Genomic DNA, 23852 nt, shown 5'->3' with positions numbered 1-23852 from the left:
AGATCTCTGGCTCAGATGTTACCATGCCAGATATCTTCAACCATTTGGGCCACCTTAACTGAAGCCTCAGGAATTCTAACCATAAAAGTTTGGACATGATAAAATGGTTATTGCTTGTGCTACTACATTCTGGGGTATCTTATTAGGAAGCAGCAAAAAACAGAACAGCCCTCATGTTATTTCTCTAATGCACATATTATCATGGTATCTTCTTGCTTGAAACCTGTGAAAGGCTCATCATCACTATAATGAAGTTAATTTTCTTTAACACACTGAGAAGTTATTTTATGATGTCATCTTCCCATTTCATCTCTTACCACTGTCCCAAACCCATTCTAAACTCCAATCATACTTAAACAAATTGGATGCAATTATTCTTTCATATTTCTTTATGTTTGCATATTCTGTTACCCATCCCTGGGATACTCTTCCCATTATCACCCATTCTGACTCTTCTGGCAAACTCAAACTCATTTTTAAAGACTTAAATCACACATTTGGACCAAACATACCATCCATCCCCATGCCATCCCCTCCAAAAATTAAATGTTCCTCTGATGCCTTTTATGCATTTAATAATCATTTATTTACCCCACTGGTTGTCCCATTAGTCAACAAGTAAAGAAGTCCATTCTATTAATCTTAACATATTTAGGACCTGAAGACAATGCCTGGTATGTAGCAAGCCCTCAATACACACCTATTAAATGTAAATAGCAATGTCATTCTTCTATGTATTTCTTATTTTTAATTTCTTTTTCTCCATATTTCTTATTTTTAATTTCTTTTTAATTTTGAGACAGTGTCTCACTAAGTTACCCAGGTCAGCCTCAAACTCATGATCCTCATGCCTTAGCCTCCAGAGTAGCTGTGATTATAGGGGTTCACACTATGCCAGGCTTCTCTTATGTATTTCTAAAATGCTAAGATTATGCATCTCACATACAATTTTCCATATTTTCTCACATGATGAATATTAGAGTCATGTGTCTTTTCATCCCCAGGTATGAATGTCTTGAGAAATAGGATAGTTATATATGACTTTATATGCAAACTACACAAAAGAGAAACTCCATTTCCTCTAAGCAAACTGTTTTGTGCTCTAATATTCATGTGGTACAAAGACCACCCCCCAAAAATTAAAATAAAACAACAACAAAAATCCCAACCATCTGAGAGAAGTTTCTCTCGGCTATATGAAAGATACAGAAGGATGATAAAGGCAACCCAGAATGTGGAGACAGAAGGCCAAGTCCAGAAGCAGCAGCTGCACAGCAGGAGGGAAGGAAAGAAGGAAGGAAGAAGGGAGGGAGAAAGAGTAGAGGGGAGGTAGGAGAGAAGAAGGACAGGCATGCACTAGAGGAGGTGAAGCATAAGTCACAGGAACCAACCTAAAGGAAGATTATAATCAAGGATGTTCAGATTGTAACTGGCAAAACTTTGCCTCCCTGAGAAACCGTTCAACTCACAAGATGGTAGAGTTAATTTAGTGAGAAATACTGGTGTTTAGATCCTAATTCTTATAGGAATCTAACTGCAGAAAGACACCTATTTCCCAAAGGGTACTTGTTTCAGTGTGTAAGCTCTTGCTGGGGGTCATGTATAAAATTCTAATGTCTAACAATTTGGGAAACCTTCCAAGAAGTGAATATACAGAGATAATTAGCATGTCAACTAGTTGAGTTTCTTAATCTCTAGATCAAATATGACTGGCTGTCACTACAAACAGGATCACAAATTTATGAAACAAAAGGAAGGAAACATAGTCCATCAAAATTTGTTAAAAACTGAGAAAAGAAAAAAATACCTTCTCTTCTGAAGAAATGGTAAGTTTGTCACTTGAGATTAAGCTGCACACTTGTTCAATGCCTAGGTTGAGAAATTCTTCACTAAGTACGACATCTGCAAAATGTTGCTCTGTTTGGGAATTAAAATAAAAATTAATGCGTTTACACCAATATCCCATTATCACAGTTTCTTAACTTAGTCTAAACTACAAATGAGAAAAACAACTGCATTTCCTCCAGGGAAGAACTAACCTCAGCAAACTCAGAGATCTTGGGGGAAGTTTCTACGGGGATGTGTTCATGATACAGCAAAGCAACAGCACATGTGGAAGGCTGCCTTAATGAACAGGCACTTAGCTCTATCAGTTCTCTTCTATAAAGTACACTTTAGAGTTAAACATCTATTCCTTATATGGTGATAACCCAATCAGTATTTAAATTTGTAAAATCTTTTGATATCAGAGTTGTATCTGATAGAAAATAAGGTTTCAAGGCCTACCACGTGTGAGACACTGGGTTTGATCCTCAGAATCACATAAAAATAAATAAATAAAATAAAGGTAATGTGTCCATCAACAATTTAAAAAAAATAGTCCTTATTAGTATTGTTATCCCTAAGTTCTAAAGTAAAAACTTGCTTTACAAACCCAGTTTATCTTCTAGGTCTTCATAATTAAGCACAGGCTAATAGTACTTTTTAAAAATATTTTTCAAGGATGAAATAAAAGATTCACTTCAAATATGAAATAAACACGAACACCATAAAATACCATAAGAAGGACTAGGCGGCATCCCCTTTAGAACAGTTGAAAAAAATCTGTGTTTTCAAAAACCTCACAAATAACTATTCACTTTTATATAAAGTTTCATCACAAGATGACTTTAAATATAATAAGCAGCTCTGGAGTCATTACAAAATGATTGGATTTACAAAAATCTAAGAGACACAAATTTTTTTGAAATTCAAAGTCTTGGTTATGCAAGGTATCACACTAAAATAAATATAAAAAATCACAAAAACAGCAAATAAATCAATAGAACAGAATAGACAGTCCAGAAATAGCACCACATAAACTGATCTTTGACAAAGAAGCAAAAGAAATTCAACACAGAAAGGGTACTCCTTTTAACAATATCCCAACAACCAGTCATCCACATGCAAAACAATGAATAAAGACAATGATAAAGACCTTATATTCTTCACAAAAATACACTTGAAATTGTCCATAGACCTAAACATAAAAATACAAACTTTAAAACTCCTATAAGTTAACAGAATAGAAAACCTAAGAGACCTTGGATCTGTCTGGTGATGACTTTTTTAGATACAACACTGAAAGCATGATTCATGAAAAAAAATTTAATAAGCTGAACTTCATTAAAATTATAAACTTCTGTTCCCTAAAAGATTCTAAAGAAATAAAAAGATAAGCCCCAGTCTGGGAGGAAAATCTCTGCGAAACACATATCTGGGTCAAATGGTGGTTCCATTCCAAGTTTTCTGAGGAATCTCCATACTGCTCTCCAGAGTGGTTGCACCAATTTTCAGTCCCACCAGCAATGTATGAATGTACCTTTTCCCCCACATCCTCACCAACATTTATTGTTATTTGTATTCTTGATAACTGCCATTCTGACTGGGGTGAGATGAAATCTTAGTTTTGATTTGCATTTTTCTAACTGCTAAAGATGTTGCACATTTTTCCATATATCTGTTGATCAATTGTATTTCTTTTTCTGTGAAGTGTCTGTTCAGTTCCTTAGCCTATCGATTGTGTTATTTGCTTTTTTGGTGTTAAGTTTTTTAAGTTCTTTATATATATCCTCGTGATTAATGCTGTATCTGAGGTCTATGTGGTCTACATATTTTCTTCCATTCTGTAGGCTCTCTTCATGTTACTGATTGTTTCCTTTGCTGAGAAGAAGCTTTTTAGTTTGAATCCATCCCATTTACTGATTCTTGATTTTACTTCTTGCACTTTAGGAGTCTTGTTAAGGAAGTCAGATTCTAGGCCAACATGGTGAAGATTTGGGCCGTTTTTCTTCTATTAGGCAGAGGGTCTCTGTTCTAGTACCTAAGTCTTTGATCCACTTTGAGTTGATTTTGGTGCAGGGTGAGAGACAAGAGGTCTAATTTTATTTTGTTACATATAGATTTCCAGTTTTCCCAGCACCGTTTGTTGAATAGGCTACCTTTTCTCCAGTGAATGTTTTTGGCACCTTTGTCTAGAATGAGATAACTGTATTTATATGGGTCTGTCTCTGTGTCTTCTATTCTGTACCACTGGTCTACTTGTCTGTTTTGGTGCCAATACCACACCATTTTTCTTACTATGGCTCTGTAGTACAGTTTAAGGTACATTTAAGGTACCCAGCTATTCCACTTCATGGTTTATACCTAAAGGACTTAAAATCAGCATATTACAATGACATAGCCACATCAATGTTTATAGCTGCTCAACTCACAATAGTTAAACTATGGAACCCACCTAGCTGCACTTCAACAGATGAATGGGTAACAAAAAAAATGTGGTACACACATACACACACACACACACACACACACACACACACACGATGGAATATTATTCAGACTTAAAGAAGAAATTATGGCATTTGCTGGTAAATGGATGGAGCTGGAGAATATCATTGTAAGCAAAGTAAGTCAAACTCAAAAAATTCAAAGGCCAAATGTTTGCTCTAATATGCGAATGCTAATTCACAATAAGGGAGGCAGCTAGGGAAGAACAGAGTTACTTTAGGTAGTGGGGAATGAAGAGAAGGGAGGGGGTATGGGGTAGAAAGGATAGTAGAACGAATCAGACATTAATACCCCAGGTACATATATAACTATACAACCAGTGGGAATCTACATCATGTACAACCAGAAGAATGAGAAATTATACTCCACCTATGTATGATATATTGAAGTGCATTCTACTGTCAAGTATAACTACTTAGGACAAATTTTAAAAATGAGTAAGAGACTAGAAAGATCAAGCACACTGATTAGGTGATGAGGACCCAATTGGAATCTCAAAGACCTGTAAGTAGATATAAAGTTATTCAGGGAAAGTTACACTCCGTTTCATATAATATCCATTAAATTCTCTCAACAAAAACAAAACAAAACAAAACAATGGTGCCCAGAAAACAACTCTAATCACATAGTTTATTATTTAACTGTTGTGCTTCTATTTCATAAAAGACTGCATTGTGCTTTTTTGCACCTATATCGTACTTTATTGTCCCTGAAGTTGTAACTTGAGTGTATCTTTATTTTCATTTTAGGTCATATGGTTTGCAGTTTTGCAACAACTGAAACAAGTTGGAGTTATAGTAATTTGAAGACAGGCTAGTCTTTGAAGTCTATATTTTTAAGGGGCTTGAATTAGAAACAAACAAACAATTGATTTACTTATTTACTGTGGTTAAAAGGACCATTATGCTGGGGGTGGTGGCACATGCCTGTAATCCCAGCAGCTCGGAAGGCTGAGGCAGGATGATCACGAGTTCGAAATCAGCCTCAGAAAAAACGAGGTACTCAACAACTCAGTGAGACCCGATCTCTAAATAAAATACAAAACAGGGCTGGGATGTGGCTCAATGGCCATGTGCCTCTGAGTTCAATCCCCAGTATCCCCCAAACAAAAAGGACCACTACATTTGCTTGTAAATCAGTCATAACTTGAGAAAGGATAGTTTTTTTAGAGCCTCATAAAATGTCTACTTGCTACCAACATATTTTCCATTTTGACTCAATAATATATTAGTATTCAGTAAATGAAAGATAAAAATAATCCCACATATCTGATAAAGGACCATTATTCAAAATATATTAAGAACAAGTGTTCTTGTTCAAAGAAAATGAACAACCTAATTTTAAAATGGGCAACAGATCTGAATAGACATTTCATCAAAGAAGATACAAAGATGGCAAATAAGTATATTAAAAGATGTTCAGCATTTTATGTTCTCATAGGGTTACACATTAAAACTTTGATAAGATTTATATATTTATTGAACTACTAAAGTTCAAAACAGACAACAGTAACTACTGATAAAGATGTGGAGCAACAGAAATTCTTCTTCATTGCTGGTAAAAAGAATTTGGCAGATTCTTCCCAAAATAAACATACTATATACATTACTATATAATCCAGCAATTTCAACCCTTGTCATTTACTGGAATAAGCTGAAAATCCATGGTCAAACAAAAACCTGTACATGAATGTTTAAAACATCTATGAAAGTTAAGTATACAAAATAGGGTCAGTGACATCATAGCCAACTAAAATGGAGTTAACAGAAACATACATATACCTGTTTCAAAACTGTCTTGCAAGCCCAAGCCTCCAAGGGCCTAACTCCATTATTACAAGTCTTACCTAGCAGTTACAGTCACTTGCCAATCAGGACACTGCTAGCACCAAGAACTCTCTTTTTAAAAAACAATTTATATAACATTCTCTTTCTCCCCAAAATTCCAACATTTTCCTTTGTTTTCATTATTTTGCAGACATACTAGAGGCTACCCTGATCTATACGTATGTCCTAAATTGCAACTGTATTCTTTGCATATCCCCAAACAGACCCTTGGCTTGGACATCCATCTTTCTCTAAAAAATATTATTTCATGTTAACACAGCTTTATTTATAACTGCCAAATCTTTGAAGCAACCAAGATGTTCTTCAATAGATGAGGATAAATAAACTGTGGTAAAACCATACAATAGAATATTATTCATCTGAAAAAAGAAATAAGTTATCAGGCCATGAAAAAATATGGAGAAATCTTCTAAACACATATTGCTAAGTGAAAGAAATCAATCTGAAAAGGCTACAAAACTGTATAATTCCAACAATAAGACATTATCAAAAAGGCAAAAGTACAGATGATAGAAAGATCAGTGGTTGCCAGCCTATGTCAAAGGAAGGAAGAGAGATGAATAGGGGATTTTTTAGGGCAGTAAAAACTATTCTATAATGAATGCATGTCATTAAACATTTATCAAAACCTACAGTATATACTGCACAAAGAGTAGGTAAGCCCTATTATAAACTACAGATTGTAGTTAATAACAATACATCAATCCTGGCTCATCAATGTACTACAAACGTACTACATTATGCAAGATGTTAGTAACAGGGATAACTGGTGGAGTGGGGAGACTGAGAGAGAATATGAAAACAGTACTCTCCTCTCAAATTTTCCATAAATCTAAAACTGCCCTAAAAATATAGTATACTTGTTAAAAAAAGAAGGCACTAAAAGAGAACAACATTGTGATACATTTGTGATTAAACCTGAACATGATCAAAAGTCAAACTGCAAAGAAAGTCAATAATAAAAACTGAGGAATAAATGTAAACATCTACTTTTAAGAGATCTAATCTTTATAGTATAATAGTAATTCAAAACCTAGTACAAAAGAATTTTAACAAGGTTACAGATTTTAAAAAGTCATCATAATTAATTGCACAGGTTCTTCTACATCTAAAAATATTCTATTTCCTGACCTTACCAGAAGTTCATGCAAACAATCATTTCAAAAGTTTTTTGGTATGCTAACAAAAACAAAAGAGAAAACTCTTCAATAGTTGAATCTGTTTACTGAAGAGTGAATTTAAGAAAAGCATATAGCAAGATCCTTTAGACTAAAAGTTCTAAAATACTGAGAAATAAACCCATTTTAAGACCATTTAAAATAGCATATAATTTTTAAATATGTATAATAATTTGGTTACTCAGAAAATACACAGTACATACTGAATAAAAGAAATGCTAACATAAATCTCTTTCACCCTACTAACAATATTTCACCTCCAAATATATGTCTAAAATGGTTTTGGACTAAGTTTCTTCTATAAATTATAAATCTGAAGCAAAGTAAGGTATTGTTGGCCTCCTTATAATTTTCATGTGGGAAGAAATTCTCCAGGAATGATGAACGGAAGAGAAAACACAACTTCTCTGTACTGTGACTATATATGTTACCTTAGCCTCTGCTTCAAGGATCAGAAAAAAAATGGACTTGTTAAAAAACAAACTTGAGGAGTGATATTGGTCAAATGATATTGTTATATTGTGTGCATACATGAATAGGTAACAACAAATCCCTTCATTACGAACAACTATAATGCAACAATTTGAAAATGTGAAAAGCATAAAAGAAATAAAAATAAAATTGAATTAACAGTAATATATATGAATTATATACAAATTTACATAAATTGTTTTAACCTAATATGATAAAAACAAACTTGGAGATTTTTTCTGTAATTATTTAATAGTACTTAGTAGCATGATGGCAGCCTTACTATGAACCAATTAATTAAAGATTGTTACCCTAATTTGTCATTCACAAATGTCTTTCCCAAAGCCCACAGTTCAGAAAAGTTAGATGAAGTTTTCAAAGTGGGTAATTTGTTTGAATATTAGCAAGGGCATACATTTAAAAGTTAGGACCCTATCCAAAATCAACTGTGGGATCTAAATTCATTGTGTATTCTTTACTAGTATATAAAAGGAGGTCAAGAGGGCACAGTCAATAGTCAACTATACTGCATTGATGAAACTGTAACACAGCTACTACTCAAACAAATGAACACTGTCCTTCACAAACTAGACAAATTAAAGGACAAATGAAGAAACAAGAAACGTTCAAGTTCAAAGTAACTTTGTAGACATATACATATTTTTAAGTTGTTTATTATTAATGTTATTATTAATTTATGTTATTTCAATTCCTGCCAACCTTCTATGGAAACGATCCCTCCTCCTTAGAAAAATCTTTCTGTATTGATATCTGATGTTTACACTCCCATATTAAATTTTCTTTGGAAAGAGTGTGGTAAATATGTGATGCATCCCTAAATATGGAGGACATTATTTGGCAGTATCTGGTGGAAATCAGTTTACTTTAGTACTTTAGGGCCTTCTTTTCCTCTATTTAGATTAACTACGTATTTCTTCAAATGTTCTGCTGCATTAACTGGTAGGAAATTTAACAGGATTGTTGCCTTTAACATACTTCCCCAGCATCCAGAACCCAGGACCCAGCAACCTAGGCAATCAGGAAGCCCCAGATGATTAGCTGAGTCACTTTGAGTCATATGTTTAGAAATGCACTGTTGATATTTTAAACTCTGGCTATTCAAGTTTGCCCTCTGAATAATCTAATTGGAGTATTTATTAATCTTTCCCACTAAAACAAGGTTCTTCTACACACCTATAACAATTCACACAATTCATACGGCATGAGTCTGTTCACAAGCCAGCATACCTCATGAACATTCTAGGATTGCCATTGCTGGCCCAGTCCTCTTTGTCTTCACCATGGCTGGATGCTCAGATAGTGCTAAGCACATGTCTGCTGCCTAGGTTGCAGTTTTCCTTGTTTCTTGCTTCTTAGTGATCCATGATTGCTCTGCATGATCCTATCAATCCTAAAACTTACCATTCACTTAGCATCAAACTGAAAACATTAAAAATCATATCCAAACTAATTACTGTATTTTCAAAAGCATATATCATTGTTCCTTTCTTTTTTATAACCGTTATAACAAAATTAAAAGATTTCATGAAAAAAAAAAAAAAGTTTGTTGATTTAAGCTTCCGACAAGCACTACTGACAACTGGAAATAAAAAAGTGAACTGAAGCCAGGCACGGCAGCGCATGCCCGTAATCCAGCGGCTCAGGAGGCTGAGGCAGGAGGATCACAAGATCAAAGCCAGCCTTAGCAAAAATGAGGTGCTAAGAAATTCAGTGTGACCTTGTCTCTAAATGAAATACAAAATAGAGCTGGGCATGTGGCTCAGTGGTCGAGTGCCCCCCAAGTTCAACCCCCAGTAACAAAAAAAAGGGGGGGGGATTCATTATTATTCAGCTAATGAACCATTTCTAATGAGTGACATATCTGAATAGTATACTAATTAAAGCATATCTAAATAATATACTAACAACCTCTCTTTGAATGAGACCTAGATGTACTTTACCACCTCCACAATGGTGATTCTCAAACTTAATGTTGAACGTGACCTTTCCATTTTTGCCATCAAAGCATCCCGCTTTTTGAGTCTGGGTTAGAATGAAACTACTGTGAGAAAACCAGACAGGTATTCTACAAAATGAATAAAACTCACTATCAAGAAGAATCATCACACAGTTGAGTACAATCATACACACCCACACAGAGACACGCACAGTTACATGAATCTGCCATGTCTTAGGCAATTTATGTTTAGGCTTCTCTGAGGAGAAGAATGGAAAGTGCTTGTTGTGAAAGCACCTATATCTAATTCTTTGCAACTAATGAAATGATCTTATCATTTTGGTGGGTAAAAGATTACCTCTATTTGCTGGAAATAAAAGCAGCTGATGTCAAAAATTTAGGGGCAAAAGATGCTGTACAAAATTGTTATGGCAAAATAAAAAATCAAAATACATCTCTAAAGGAAATCTCTTGGTCATCTCAGACCTGTGGGTGAGATAAGACCACAGATTTAGTCCATTTATGTGAGACACATACATAAGGCACATCACTTCCCAAATATGTACACAAAAAAGCACAGCTGCCTACCAAAATAAGGCCTTGGGTATAGTTTTCAAAAAATTTTAAATTTACATATTTAAATTTGTAGGTATCAAAAAAGCAACGGAAAACATGTTCAGATAGAAACTGGGTCACAGGAACTCTGTGGGAAGAAGGCAAGAAGGCAGTGCTGCCCATGTGTTATTTTATGTTCTTGATCCATCATCATCCATCATGACATTAAATGCTCTTATATTACATTACTACTAATAAAAATGATATGACTGAACATTTCTTGCCTACTCTCAAGCCACAAAAATAAGGCAAGAGATTTTTAAAAACTGAAAAACAAAAAACCCTACCATGAAACACTGTGCTACTTCAAACTGCTGGAAAGAGACTAAATTAGCACAAGTTCTACAGAGAGCATTTTTGAAATCCTACAAATTATACTTGGCCACTTATAAAATGACACTTATTTCATTATGTTATTCTCTCCTACACTGTTTTTTGGGTCCCCCCCCCCCCCCGTTTTTACAGTGCTGAGAATCAAACCCAGAGCTTTGTATATGCTAGGAGCACTGTCTTTTAGAATTACATAAGAGAGCTAATCAGCAGGAACCGGTTAAAAATATAATATATCCATACAATAGAAAGTTCTGCATCTATTTAAAAAAACAAGGAAGTTCATGTTACAAAAGCTCCAGAAAACATTGCCAACTAAGTAAAAACAAAGCATAGACCAGTAAATATAACATGTTAGCTATTTGTTATATAAGAAAGAAGAGAAATAATACACTGTACATTGAGAAGATATAAAAGCAACTAATAAAAACATACATAGCAAAGCATTTACCTGCAATATGAGGCCAAAGAGCAGGTCATCTCAGGAGTAGTCTGTCTCTTCTACTCATAGCTATAGTTACTTCCTATATTTATAATCTCGCTTCATTCAACTGCTCTCTATTTTCTTTACCCTACTTCTCACCTAGTTACCTACCTCAATATTGCTTCTAATCCTTTCACCCAATATTGGCAGATCATCCTGCTTGTAACATGCAGCTTCACTGTGACATTAATTTATCTTCAGTAGTTTACTGATGGCCGCCGAATAAAATTCAACTTCATTATACTGGCATTTAAAAATCAGTTTCTTGGGCTGGGGTTGTGGTTCAATGGTAGAGTGTTTGCCTAGCATGTGTGTGAGGCACTAGATTTGATTCTCAGCACCACATATAAATAAATGAATAAAATAAAGATCTATCAACATCTAAAAAAGAAATCAGTTTTTTTTCCCTAACAAATACCTTAACAGCAATATAGAATAAACACTATGCCATCAATACACAATAGACATTAAATACACACACTGCACAGGTGCAACATACAGATGCATCCTTCCAGAGAGAGAGAGTTAAACTCTAAAGCAGTAAGACTGACCAGTGAGTCTAAGTCAAACAGTCAAGTACTGTCTAGAAGAAATTGACTCAGGGAGTACAGATTTATGAAGAAATAGGAGAGAATGAGAAGGAAGAAATATAGTCAGCACAAACTCTAAAGCAGTTTAACTTTCCTGTTTGCTTCTCCACAGCAAATAAATTAAGATTATTAATAAATAAAGGACAATCCCTAGGATTTGTCACACCAGGTCAATAGAGCTCATCAGGTCAGGCTCTAATCCCAAGTTAAGTACAGTGAAATCTACAATATATGTTAAAAAAAAATCCTCCTTGTTCCATTTTGTATCCTGTAATAATGTGTAAAGTACCATTTGTATTTGATTTCTAAAGACCAAAGACCTTTTTCTTCACAACTGAACACCATGAGGGGTCTCTGTAATTCCTCTACACTCCGCCTAAGGCAGAATCCCAAAAAAAGTCATGGCAAGTGCATGACTATCGATAGTATCTCAATCCATAAACTTCTTATTCTTGATAGACAAAAGTGTTTTTGTAAAAATATACCTGATCTTCATTTTCCTAATTAATAAATTACAGTGTTAGGTTAGATAGCTGCTAAGGTTCTCACAAGTACTGACACTCTGTGTTTTTGGATTCTCAACACTGTTAGTATCCAATGGAAAATAATTCATAAGTATCTTCACCAATTTCATTAATGCAGACAGTTCTGGAGAAACCAAAAATAGCTCATTTCAGTAGAAACACTGACCAAAAAAAAGCAGAGCAAAGATTGTACTTAGTTTACTAGGGCATAAATAAGGACCACAATAAGTACAATATAAAAATGATGAATTTTTTAAAGACATGTCGTTTAAGTCAGCATGAATTTAGTTAAGAAGCACTGTACATCAAATGCTTTCAGTTATCCAAAGGAAAAACCTTCTGCATCAGAAAATTAACACTGTAATAGACAAGACAATCAGCATGAATTCTTTAGTATGCATATCACATAGTCAAGGCTAGTAATATTATTAAAATCACTCAATCAGTAAAAGTTTCTTTCAAGAAGGCAGCATTCAAATCATGGGCTCATTCTAACAGATATTTACCCTAAGCAGTGATTGCCAGCCTAAACTATAGAGAGATAAACAAATAACTAAAAAACAAAAATCTGCACAAGAAAATGTTCTAAGAATTGCTTTCATAGAGAGTAGGTCATAATCCAAACATAGTGAATTTGGGTGTGGGTTTATTATAATTGGAATATAAACTTCTTATAAACAAAGGCTAAAGCCTGTTATTGAGCCTGTTATCTATCACCCATAGCAGTTTGGACAATAAAGAGAGTAGCTTTGAAATGACTGACCACTGGGTCCAAGTCATATAATCAAGTATTGTCTGGAAGAAACTTACTCAGGGAGTACAGATTTATGAAGAAATACAAGAGAACCAGAAGGAAGAAATATAGTCAGCACAAAGGTTGAAACCATGGAGTTCCAAATATGACAGTTCAATATGCTCTGGAAGATTATGGTCTGAGATAACAAGTGAATTTATGGAAGAAAGATGATGGCCACAAGGAAATATGAACAGGGGCCTCAAGGGAGCCAACAGTAGATTTTGAAGCTGCTGGCAGCAGGAGAAACAAAGTATAGAATGAAAAGATAATCTGGATGTTAAGGACAAAGTATGCCTAGAAGTCAAGAAAGAACATGGGCTAGAGAGAATGCTGCAGACCACAAATGTCCGTGCAGAAAAAAGACATGGCAGCAAGAGACCAACAGTCTGGAAGTAGTAACCTTCTACTCATGTTCCAGAGAGTCCAGGCTGTGGCTTCAAAGACATTCCCCTCCAATATGAAGTTGAGGTAAGAGGAGGAAAACTTCATTTAAGAGGAAGGAAAAGGGAATGCACATGAAAATAACCAGGCAGCTAAAACAGCTGGATCTTTGACAGGTCTAGTGGAAACGTGAGAAGTGGTGTGGGTGCTGTATAAGGTGTTACTTTGGGGGCCAGGGAAGTATTAACAGAACAGGGTAAAGAGCAAGAAGCAAACAGGAAACAAACTGAAAGTGTCTGGAGAAGAGCGCTTCTCCCCAGGTAGTCCTGTTGCTGAGAAATGCATTGCTCACCAACCCAGAATTCTAGCTAGAGCACTAGCCCAAAATGACAATGTGAATTTTCCTAAACGTATTAAAACTGGAATTATGGAGTTTCTCTGATTTTCAGTATGGAAGTGATGAGGTACAGGATGACTAAGAAATTACAACAATTTTTCCCTTAAATAAGCTTGAAATTCAACCTCTGGCAATTCTTGGTGATCAACAAGAAAGTCTAAATAAAATTCATATTGTAATTTATAATTAAAATCTAATTTCCAAAAAAAGAGTCTTTTGCTGTTTTTTTGCTATTAAAATACATCTAAACTGTAAGTTCAATTTTTATCTCCTTTATAGTTCTGGGTTGCCCAAAATGCCAAAAGCAAAGCTTTTCATGATTTAAGAAATCATTAAAATATGGACACCACCAGGAAAACTTCTCTGTGAGAAGTAAAAAAGAATTCACAAACAAGCAGTCTCCTAATAAGTCAGTACAATACTTGGAGTTTACTAAAATTTTTCATTTTTAAAAAAATAATCTTAGTATGAAATTAACTGTTGAAGAGCCTAACAAAGGCTGACCTTAGTTCAGCACACCATGCCTCCAGGGCAGGTCACTGGACCTGGCTGGTCTAATCACTTCTGTTGTCACTGGATTGAAGCAGTTTACCGCTTGCCTTAGAGAAGCACAGTGGCCAGTGAGACAGGCTGTGGCTGGCAGCCCCTCAGTGTGGATTCCACCCCTCCCCACTGGCTTTCCAGCCTTCTTACCTTCTCTGAAGAGCTCTGATATTGTGAACACTGGAAAGCTTATTTCTAATCTCCATGTGAAAGAAAGGAGGCAAATCTTAGTCAGCCTCTCTGGTGGGTTTTTAAGGAGTAGGCATACTCTAGGTTCTAGACCATTCTGAGCAGGATCATCTTGGATCAGAAAGCAACCCAAAGGTATGAAGGCTTTCTTTCCTTACCTATCCTTTCTCTCCCTCAGATCCTCTCTCCCCTCCCTTCTTCTATGTATTTATGTATGTATGCAAGTACTGATACTTCTATTGCTATTTTCTTTCTTTTCTACTTTCTTACTCAGATAAGCTTATGGCAGGCTCTGCTCAGCTCTCAGTTTATGATAAAGAAAAGAAAAATATGTTGACTTTTTCTATTGCCATTGCCCCCCTTCACTTTGTCAGATCTTTTCACATGGTATATGATTTGAGCTGGAAGTAATTTAGGAGTTTGGGTAGATTTTCTGGATACATAAAGTACTTGAAGATAAACTAAAAATCAACTCTTTGGCAGCAAAAGAGAGCTATGGACAACTTCCTAGGTGGGGTCCTTACCTCCCCATCTCCTATTACTTGAAAAACATACACCTTAACTATTAAGAACAACCGTTTTTTAGCATTATTCTGGATTATTTTAGAACGTTTGTTGCCACAGGTATCAATACATCAAAGATATAGAAATGACTTCATTATATGTAGTTAGATTTCATAATTATATTTGTACTAAATAAAAATATAGTGGTGAAAGTATGTAGATGAAATGTGACAATTGCTTCAAAATAATGTAAGAGGATGCAAAAAGTTTGTCCAGCTATATATAGACTAGTGATTTGTGTACTTTTCTATATGTATCTTAGATTTCATTAAAAAGTTCACATATCAAAAAGTAACGGAAAAGGGGAAGTAAAAAGGGTTATAACTAAAACAAGATTACCCATAAGTTAATGACTCTTGAAGTTGGATTATGAGTACTATTTTATTTTTGTACATTTGTAAATTTTCATAATAAAAGATGTTTTAAAATTGTACTTATAACCCTAAGAAACTCAAGCAAATAAAAAATTCAGACTCGTGGCATAAAAGCAGTGCGTCCTTAAAAGTAGATTCTGATTTAAAATACAGTGCACTAAAAATGAGGAATCAATGATTCTGTGTAATTTTGCTAAAAGTGGCAATTATTATTCAAAAAAGAATTTTTGTAGAAGGATTCTACTAAGATACAGAGATGTTCTAACTCTGGGGGAAATTTCTTCTTATTCTGTAGTAAAATACAATAAATGTAAGATTTTAAATCAGAGAAGGAAATAATCAAACCTAACTTCTCCTAATAACACAGCAAATGAGTTGGTCCTAATATAAGCAAAACTAAGAGTACTAGTACATCCTAAGAATTGCATTTAGGTATCTTTTGCATGAATCCTACTTTATTCATTCTCTCCCCAGGGACCTTTTCCCCATTAAGAGTCAATTATATTTACCAAGAACTACAGGGTCAATTAGCATTCTGAAAAAGATATAAATAGCAACTGCTGCATGCAGAGAAAAATTACCCCAAATGTATAAGCCTCCTGGGATTTCCCATAAGTCACTTACAACAGGTGTATTATGTCTAGCAGTTTATGGAGACTGGATTTAGAAGGAATATTTTCTACTTAGCTGAAGAACATAATAGGTTGCATTAGAATGTACCAATGAATTAAAATACCTGTTTTTTCTTAAAATGCCTTATCTCATGCAAAAGGTTTACACCTTATATTATAATGCAGGCATTTCTCAACTTACAGAAAGGTTGCTTCATGGAACTCAGATTACATTTTCCCACTGTAAACAATTTTACAGAGTAGTGAGGCCATCTTTAAGAAATATGTAAAGCTAAAATTCATTGAACCTATTGTGCTTTACTGAAATACTGGGGGTGTTCCCTGCCTTCACCTAACCACTCACAATTACTTGGTTAATATAACAGGGATTCTAGGAATATGTCTCTCCATTGCTCTGTGCATGTGAAAACACACACACCCTCTTACCCACATCTATAAACCAAAGTTCCTTTTCTCATTAAAGTAAGCACACTAAAGGAAGCAGGGCTTGGAAAAAAGGATTTTGCATCTGAAGGCTGGGAGAAGTAGTATGCTAGAGCTTATTAAGAGGCAATGAGGGCTGAGGCTGTGGCCCAGTGGTGGAGCCCTTGCCCAGCATGTGAGGGGCACCGAGTTTGATTCTTAGTACTACGTAAATAAATAAATAAAAATAAAGGTCCATTGAAAACTTAAAAAAAAAAAAACAACTTTAAAAAGAGGCAATGAACATTACAAACTTCTGTAGGTATGGTTCTACTGAATCCTGAAGATGTCGGACAAAAGTCTTGCAAGCAAATGGTATATTACAACTTCTACCAGTTGTCTTCTAGAGAGATGGTTGGTTTTTTTGGTTTTGGATTTGGTTTTGGTTTTTTTGCACCAGGTACTGAACCCAGGGTTACTTAACCACTGAGTGACATCCCCAGGACCCCCATCTTTTTAATATTTTATTTAGAGACAGGGTGTCGCTAAGTTGCTAAAGTCTCACTAAGCTCCTTAAGGTAGCTTTGAACTTTCGATCCTCCTGCCTCTGCCTTCTGAGCTGCTGGAATTACAAGTGAGCACCACCATGCCCAGATGGAAAGATGGTTTTTATAAAAAGCTTAATAACTATTTTCTCTCTTACCCTGCAGGGAGACACTCTGTTTGCTTAATAAACTTCCTTATGTGGAAGGAAAAAAAAAGCTTAATAACTTCCTAATAATCACTTCTACTTATGTATTTTTAAGTTTTTATAAACTCAAAGAAAAATAAAGCATAGGTTATATCCAAAGATCTAACATCATTCTCTCCTCCCCAACTATAGCAATGGGGGTCAGAGGGTCCGCATGTAGCTGAAGTGATGGCTCCCTGACAGGATCCACAGGCATCCCTCTGCCGGGTCAGAGGCCAGAAGGTCTTGGCAATGCAACTGCTATCTCAGGAGAGGGCTGCCTACACTTGTGATCTATTTTTCCACTCTACCCAAACACATCTGATTTCACTGCCTTGACATTTTTAAGCCACAAAATTGTTTTTAAGGATGCAGGAAAAAGACATAAAAAATCACAAAGACAAAATAACTTAATTTCACATGAATACATTTTCTCATATGCCTATTCTTTTGACAATTTGAAAGAAAAATACATAGGGATTGATACTTACATAAAACTAACTATTCTATTATTTAGTCCCAGTAGCAATTTATAGTCACTTTAAAGTTGAGAATTTTATGTTTCAATTATACAGTGCTACACTACCATTTTAAGATTTTAAATGTATTTTTTTCTAAAACTCATATTCAGAAACATGACATGGCTTTACAGAGACCACTGTAGAAGCACATCAGAACTCAAGAGTTCCACATTCCTCCTGGTCTCAAACTCAGCTGAGGTCCACTCCACTTGCCTGCATAGGTGTTGGCTTTGTTCAGGAGATCTGTGCATGCGTGCATATCAGCAAAAGCCCGGATTCCTAAGCAGTTGACAGGGTGAAGCTGGGATTCCAAGAATTCACAGCATGTCTTCTTCACATCCTGTAACTGTAATAGACCAGCTGCTGGGAGAAGGACCTGCAACACACAAGGGACAAGTGCTTAGGACACTGCTATTTACTGCTTCTCCAAAGGGCACAAGAGGTTCAGTCATTCACACCCAAATATTCCATAAAAACAAATGTAACAATTATTTGCAAATTATGGTGATGACTCATCATTCTCTGTGATTTCTAAGGAATCTTTCAAAGTTCTCCCCCACAGCTGCAAGGATATATCAGATCATACTGAATTTATGATTTGTTTAATAAACAAAATGTTCCTTTGAATTTTTTTTAAAAACACCCATTATGAGGATGCTAGGGGGTGCTATCGTTCAATGAAAATGGTTTTGTTTGCTTACTAAACAATCCCGAGCTTCAGAGTTTTATAAGGAAAGAGTGAGCCCAGAATAATACAGTACACAACAAAGCCACAGTTTTCAGAAGGCCTGCTATTCCACTGTCTGAATAATACAACAAACTGCTTTTCTTAGGAGGTAGAACAACTTTTTTATTTTAACCATTTTTTAATAGTGCATTTTAATTATACAGAAAATGTGTTTCACTGAGGCATATCCATAACATGTATACAGCATACTGTGATCATAACTACCAAGGATAGAGCAATTTTAAATTCAACAAGAGTCTCTAGCTACAAGCAATTTCTCTAGAATGTAATATATGTACTAAAATATAAAGCATAAAAGGTAATTGCCTAATAACTTTTAAATTTATATTTGTATTCCAATAACTCCAAGCAATTTTATATTAATTATCTGTTGTTCTGTAGGATTAAAGCACTATCCTCACCAAAAATATTACAACTAACATTACAACTCCTTTTCAAATAGGTCAATAATGGAGCCATTTTTTCATATAAGTGAATGAGGAGAGCACTATTTTAAGGACCAGATTTGAAAATGAAATTGAGGAAAAATCATTTAAAAAGTTATTGAATGTCAGGTACAGTGGCTCAGCATTTTCGCAAGGTTTTAAACAACTTAGCAAGATCCTGTCTCAAATATAAAAATGGGGGAAAAAATAACAGAATGAATCAAACAACATTACTCTATGTAAATTTATGATTACACAAATGGTATGCCTTTGCGCCATGTACAGAGAAACAACATGTATCCCATTTGTTTACAATAAAAAATAAATAAATAAAAAATAAAAAAAAATTTAAAAATGGGATAGGAATGTAGATCAGTAGTTAAGCAACCTCTGGGTTCAATCCCCAGTACAAAAAAGGAAAGTTTTACATATCTACTGTTCTTTTATAAAGGCCATTCCCCCCAAAATCAACTACTAAACAATGATAAATTTTAGAAAAGATTATATTAGCATAAAAATAACCTTCTAAGTTCCTTGAGGAATTACTTTAATATATACCACACTGTAGTACAAAGAAAATAACTACAGAAAACAATAGCTGATGAATACCTTTTACGATTTTCCTAAATTTATATAATGAGACATAAATTTGGAAAAAATGATAGTACTCATGTCTTTCTGTATCACACATTACCTGTATTTTCTTAAATGAAGCACATGGGCACTCACTCTGGGATCTAGAGGTCCTGAGTGTGTGTGCCAAACATAACCAAAGAGTAATGAATAGAACTAAAGACCAAGAGGGTGATATTTTCTATTTTAGTCCAACTCTGTCAACTACTAATAGTTTTCTCTGAAAAGAGGAAAATGATACCTAGAGACTGCCTTTTCCTTCAAAGAAAACTAAAATATAAATAACATGGTTATAGTCAAACCTTTTGCACAATATGGAGTGTGGTTCATTATGTTATGAGAATGAATCTCCACGGAAGGTTTTAATTTGTTGATAATTTTCAAATTGGAGGTTTTTCTATGCTGGTATAATGGTACTCTAAAGCAACATAAAGCACATTCCAAGATGCTTAACAGCACAGCCATTTAATTCAGCAAATACATATAGTTTAGAAAGTGGTCTTCAGCGTAATATTCAATCTGTGAAATTTACACAAATGGTAAAGATCACTCATCTAATCTACATTTTCCCAGGGACAAAAAAGTGCAGTTCAGTAGTATTCAAATTGTTTGGTAAAGCAGAAACACAGGGAGGAAAAAGTGGTTGAGCAGAAACAGACCTGCTTACACACTGCTGGCGGGAGTGTATTTTGGGTCAACTTCCATGAAGAACAATTTGTTTACTTCAATCAAATTACAAATTAACATAACCTTTGACTCAGCAATTTAACCCAGAGATACATTAATGTGCAAAATTTCCTATATACAAGATATTTTCATTACAGCATTACTGTGGGTAACAGAGGAGTTAGGGAAAAAGCCTGAATCATAAAGAGACTGGTTAAATAATTACAATCATCCATTCAATGGAATACTTGGAGTTACTCAAAAGAAGAAATTATACAAATGGGAGAGTTGATAAGATATATTCTTTTTTTTTGGAACCAGAGATTTAACTCAAGGGGTTTACCCACTGAGTCACACCCTCCCTCCCTTTTTATTTATAGACAGGATCTCACTAAGTTGCCTAGAGTCTTGCTAACTTGCTGAGGCTAGTCTCCAACTTGCAATCCTCCTGTCTCAGGGTCCCAAGTCCCTAGGATCATGATACAATATGTTCTTAAGTAAAACAGTATGTTCTTAAGATACAATATGTTCTTAATAAGTGATTAGTACATATTATGCTACACATGGTACATATTCACATTTACATATACACCATCTAAAGCAGCTAGAACAGGTTTTTAAATTTTTATCTCCTTTACTGATTTTAACTTTTTCACTACAAAGTCCAGATCTACCTTATCAGGAGATCAAACTCATAAAATTATAGAATCTCAGCTCCAGAAGGGACTGATATAACTCCAATATAAAAGTTATTTCAACAGTGGGCAACTAGAAACATAATTTTTATTGATGGCAGTAATGAATCAAATGGTTCCATGCTTGGCAAACATATAAACATAAACTTAGTCAAATGTATACAAAGTGCTTATTCATATTTTTCTTTTGTCAATAAATTCTTTCAAAATGAGTCTGTTTTATGATGTAATTTTACTAGTACTAAACTGTTTCGCTTATATAATTGGTTACATACAATTTCAAAAACAATCACTAATTGGCCCAACTTGCCAAACATGACAGTTCATGACCAACAATTAGTCGTAATGAAAACAGAAAAGTAGTTAGGGCCTTGCCAATGACCTAGTTTATTTTGTGTATTAGTTGAGCAGCAGTTAAAACAAAATAAAGGATGCTCAGACTTCAGATGAAACATATTCCGTGATCAAAATCACTTGGACAGCTGGCAACCTGCAAGCTAGACCTTGGAATTAAATCAAATCAAGTCTCCTAATTTATCAGTTTAACCCCCACGTGGGGCTAAACAGTTTGTACAAGTCAAATAGTTAGCCATTGAAACCTAGGGATACAATCAGATTGGCCAACTCTTTGGTCAGCTATAATAACTTCCACCCCATATTTAGGTGTAGAAGGAAGGCACTTACGTAAATTTCTAAATATCTCAGATTCTTTTCATCATAGTAATAAAGATAAACAACTACTTCGATAATGCATTCTTAGTTGCTTCCATTTACTGAGCAATTACTGTATCAAGCATGGAGCTAAACAATCTCAGGAAGGCTTGGAAAAGTTAGTCAACTTGCCTAAGGTCATATACTTTGAATGGGACAGGTCAAGCCTGCTACCTGAGCATTAATTCACCAAGACAGATACAACTACTTCAGAAGGCACACAGACCTTATGTTCATGGTTAGGAATATAACAGGAATATATTTTAAAAGTTACCTTTCATTTATTTCAATAATACAAACATTCTTTCATAAGTAAATTTATTTAAATAAAAATGAGGCCAAAGTAGAGAAAAACATTAAATATTTAATAGTATTCATGGTACAGAATATAGCAAAATTCTACAGGATACACGTAAGTGACTGAAATTTGGAAAACACTGATTTAGGAGATGAGATTTAACATTTAAATCTTTCATATCTGGTATCATGCTGATCCCTATGATTCATATATAAGTGAAAAATAAAAACATGCTTTAACCTGGTGTATTCTAACCCCATGACTTATTTTCTACCGAACTGGGTAAATTGTACTATTAATAACAAAGTGGAAAACACCTAGCAGAGCAAAGAAGTGATTTCTGAATTTCCTCCGGGTCACAAAAATATCTTGGGCATTGTCACTTCAAGATTCAACAAATAAATTTACATCTTAAAAACTTATTTTTCTGGGCTAAGGTTGTAGCTCAGTGGTATAGTGCTTGCCTACCATGTGTGAGGCACTGGGTTCGATTCTCAGTACTACATATGAATAAATTTTTAAAAAATAAAGGTCCATTGACAACTAGAAATAAATATATGTACATATATATATTTTATATTTCTGAGTTCTCTAGGGTAAAGGAGCAGCTGAACAGTGATACTTCTTACATGAAGTAGAATTATAATTACAGTAAATGCACAGTGGAAAATTTCCATTTATTTATGCTTCACTAATATAAACCGGAGATTAACAAACATAACCCTAAAGTACTCTAAGACAAGGAAGTATATTCTAAAACATGTAATAAAAAACATTATAATTTTCTATATATTTGAATGTTAATGATAGTCTGCGAATCTCAGAGTGGATTAAATCCTCTAGCACATTTATAGAGGGAAAGCCACATTCCCAAAGCCCGAACACCTCTCTTTGGTATATGGAGCTCTAGGAGGAACATAAAGTAGGTGACTCTCCGAGATTCTCCACTCAGACCCTGGTGTTCTCACCATGGGCTCAGCCCCTTTCAAGTCGCTACTAATAGCTTTGCTTCATTCATTCGCTTCGCAGCTCTAACACAACTGGAACGAACTGATCTTGTGTATCTGTTCCCACGTTCGCTGTTCATCTCCCACAGGGTCATGTGTTTTATCCCTTGTGGTATCCCCAGGTCTAGAGCAATATGTAGATTTTGTGGACAAATATTTAATGATTTGGAAAATATCCTTCATAAATTAACCAACTTGAATGTAAACTCATTTGTTACTTTAGTGGTATGTGCATTTTTAAAAGACAGACGGGGATGTAGCTCAATGGTAGAGCACCTCACACATGAGTTTCTGGGTTCAGTCCTCAGTAGCAGATTAAAAAAAAAAATGATAAAATGAAAGAGGTACATTCTGGATGTCCTCTGTGTCAGAATTACCAACACTCTATTTCTAGGACTGTGTCTGTATGGGACACTTCTAGTATCCTACCTCAGATCCTCTCAGATCTAACTCTTACTCTGGCTGCCACTGTAACGAGCAGGTTCCAGTAGCCTTGGGTCATCTTTGTAAAGATGTAATGCCTCTGCCATACCTTTGTCCAGATGCCTACCTGGACTCTGGTGATGCACTCAGACCTGCACATCCAGAAGCATGGGAAATAATGCTGGAGGATCACCCTTCAGCAGTAAAGAATGGTCTGAAGGAAAATAAACACTTTTCCCTTTAATTTCTAAGCAGATAGTTCAGAGACATATTTCATACAGCTCCTCTAAAGGGCCTGGCAAGAGTAAACACATTATGCCTAGCTGTGGCTGGATCCATACCATACCTCTCAACTGGACACCCTCCTTTCCAGTTTGAACCCCGACTCACTC

The 23852-nt window shown here is 35.0% G+C and overlaps 1 protein-coding gene across 3 annotated transcripts in view; it reads right to left on the bottom strand.

Annotated features, from left to right (window-relative positions):
- Positions 1 to 23852, bottom strand: part of KLHL2 (kelch like family member 2) — a 97011-nt gene that overhangs the window by 19715 nt on the left and 53444 nt on the right. For all 3 annotated transcript variants that reach the window (XM_079143354.1, XM_079143352.1, XM_079143353.1), the window contains exons 5-6: positions 18068 to 18230; positions 1808 to 1917 (exon numbers count right to left, since the gene is read on the bottom strand). In XM_079143354.1, coding sequence (XP_078999480.1) covers positions 1808 to 1917; positions 18068 to 18230 — 273 coding nt within the window. The remainder of the gene's footprint in view (positions 1 to 1807; positions 1918 to 18067; positions 18231 to 23852) is intronic.

The sequence above is a fragment of the Sciurus vulgaris genome (assembly GCF_902686455.1).
Source record: "Sciurus vulgaris genome assembly, chromosome: 5".
Lineage (NCBI taxonomy): Eukaryota > Metazoa > Chordata > Mammalia > Rodentia > Sciuridae > Sciurus > Sciurus vulgaris.
This window is presented reverse-complemented; position numbering and strand designations above follow the sequence as displayed.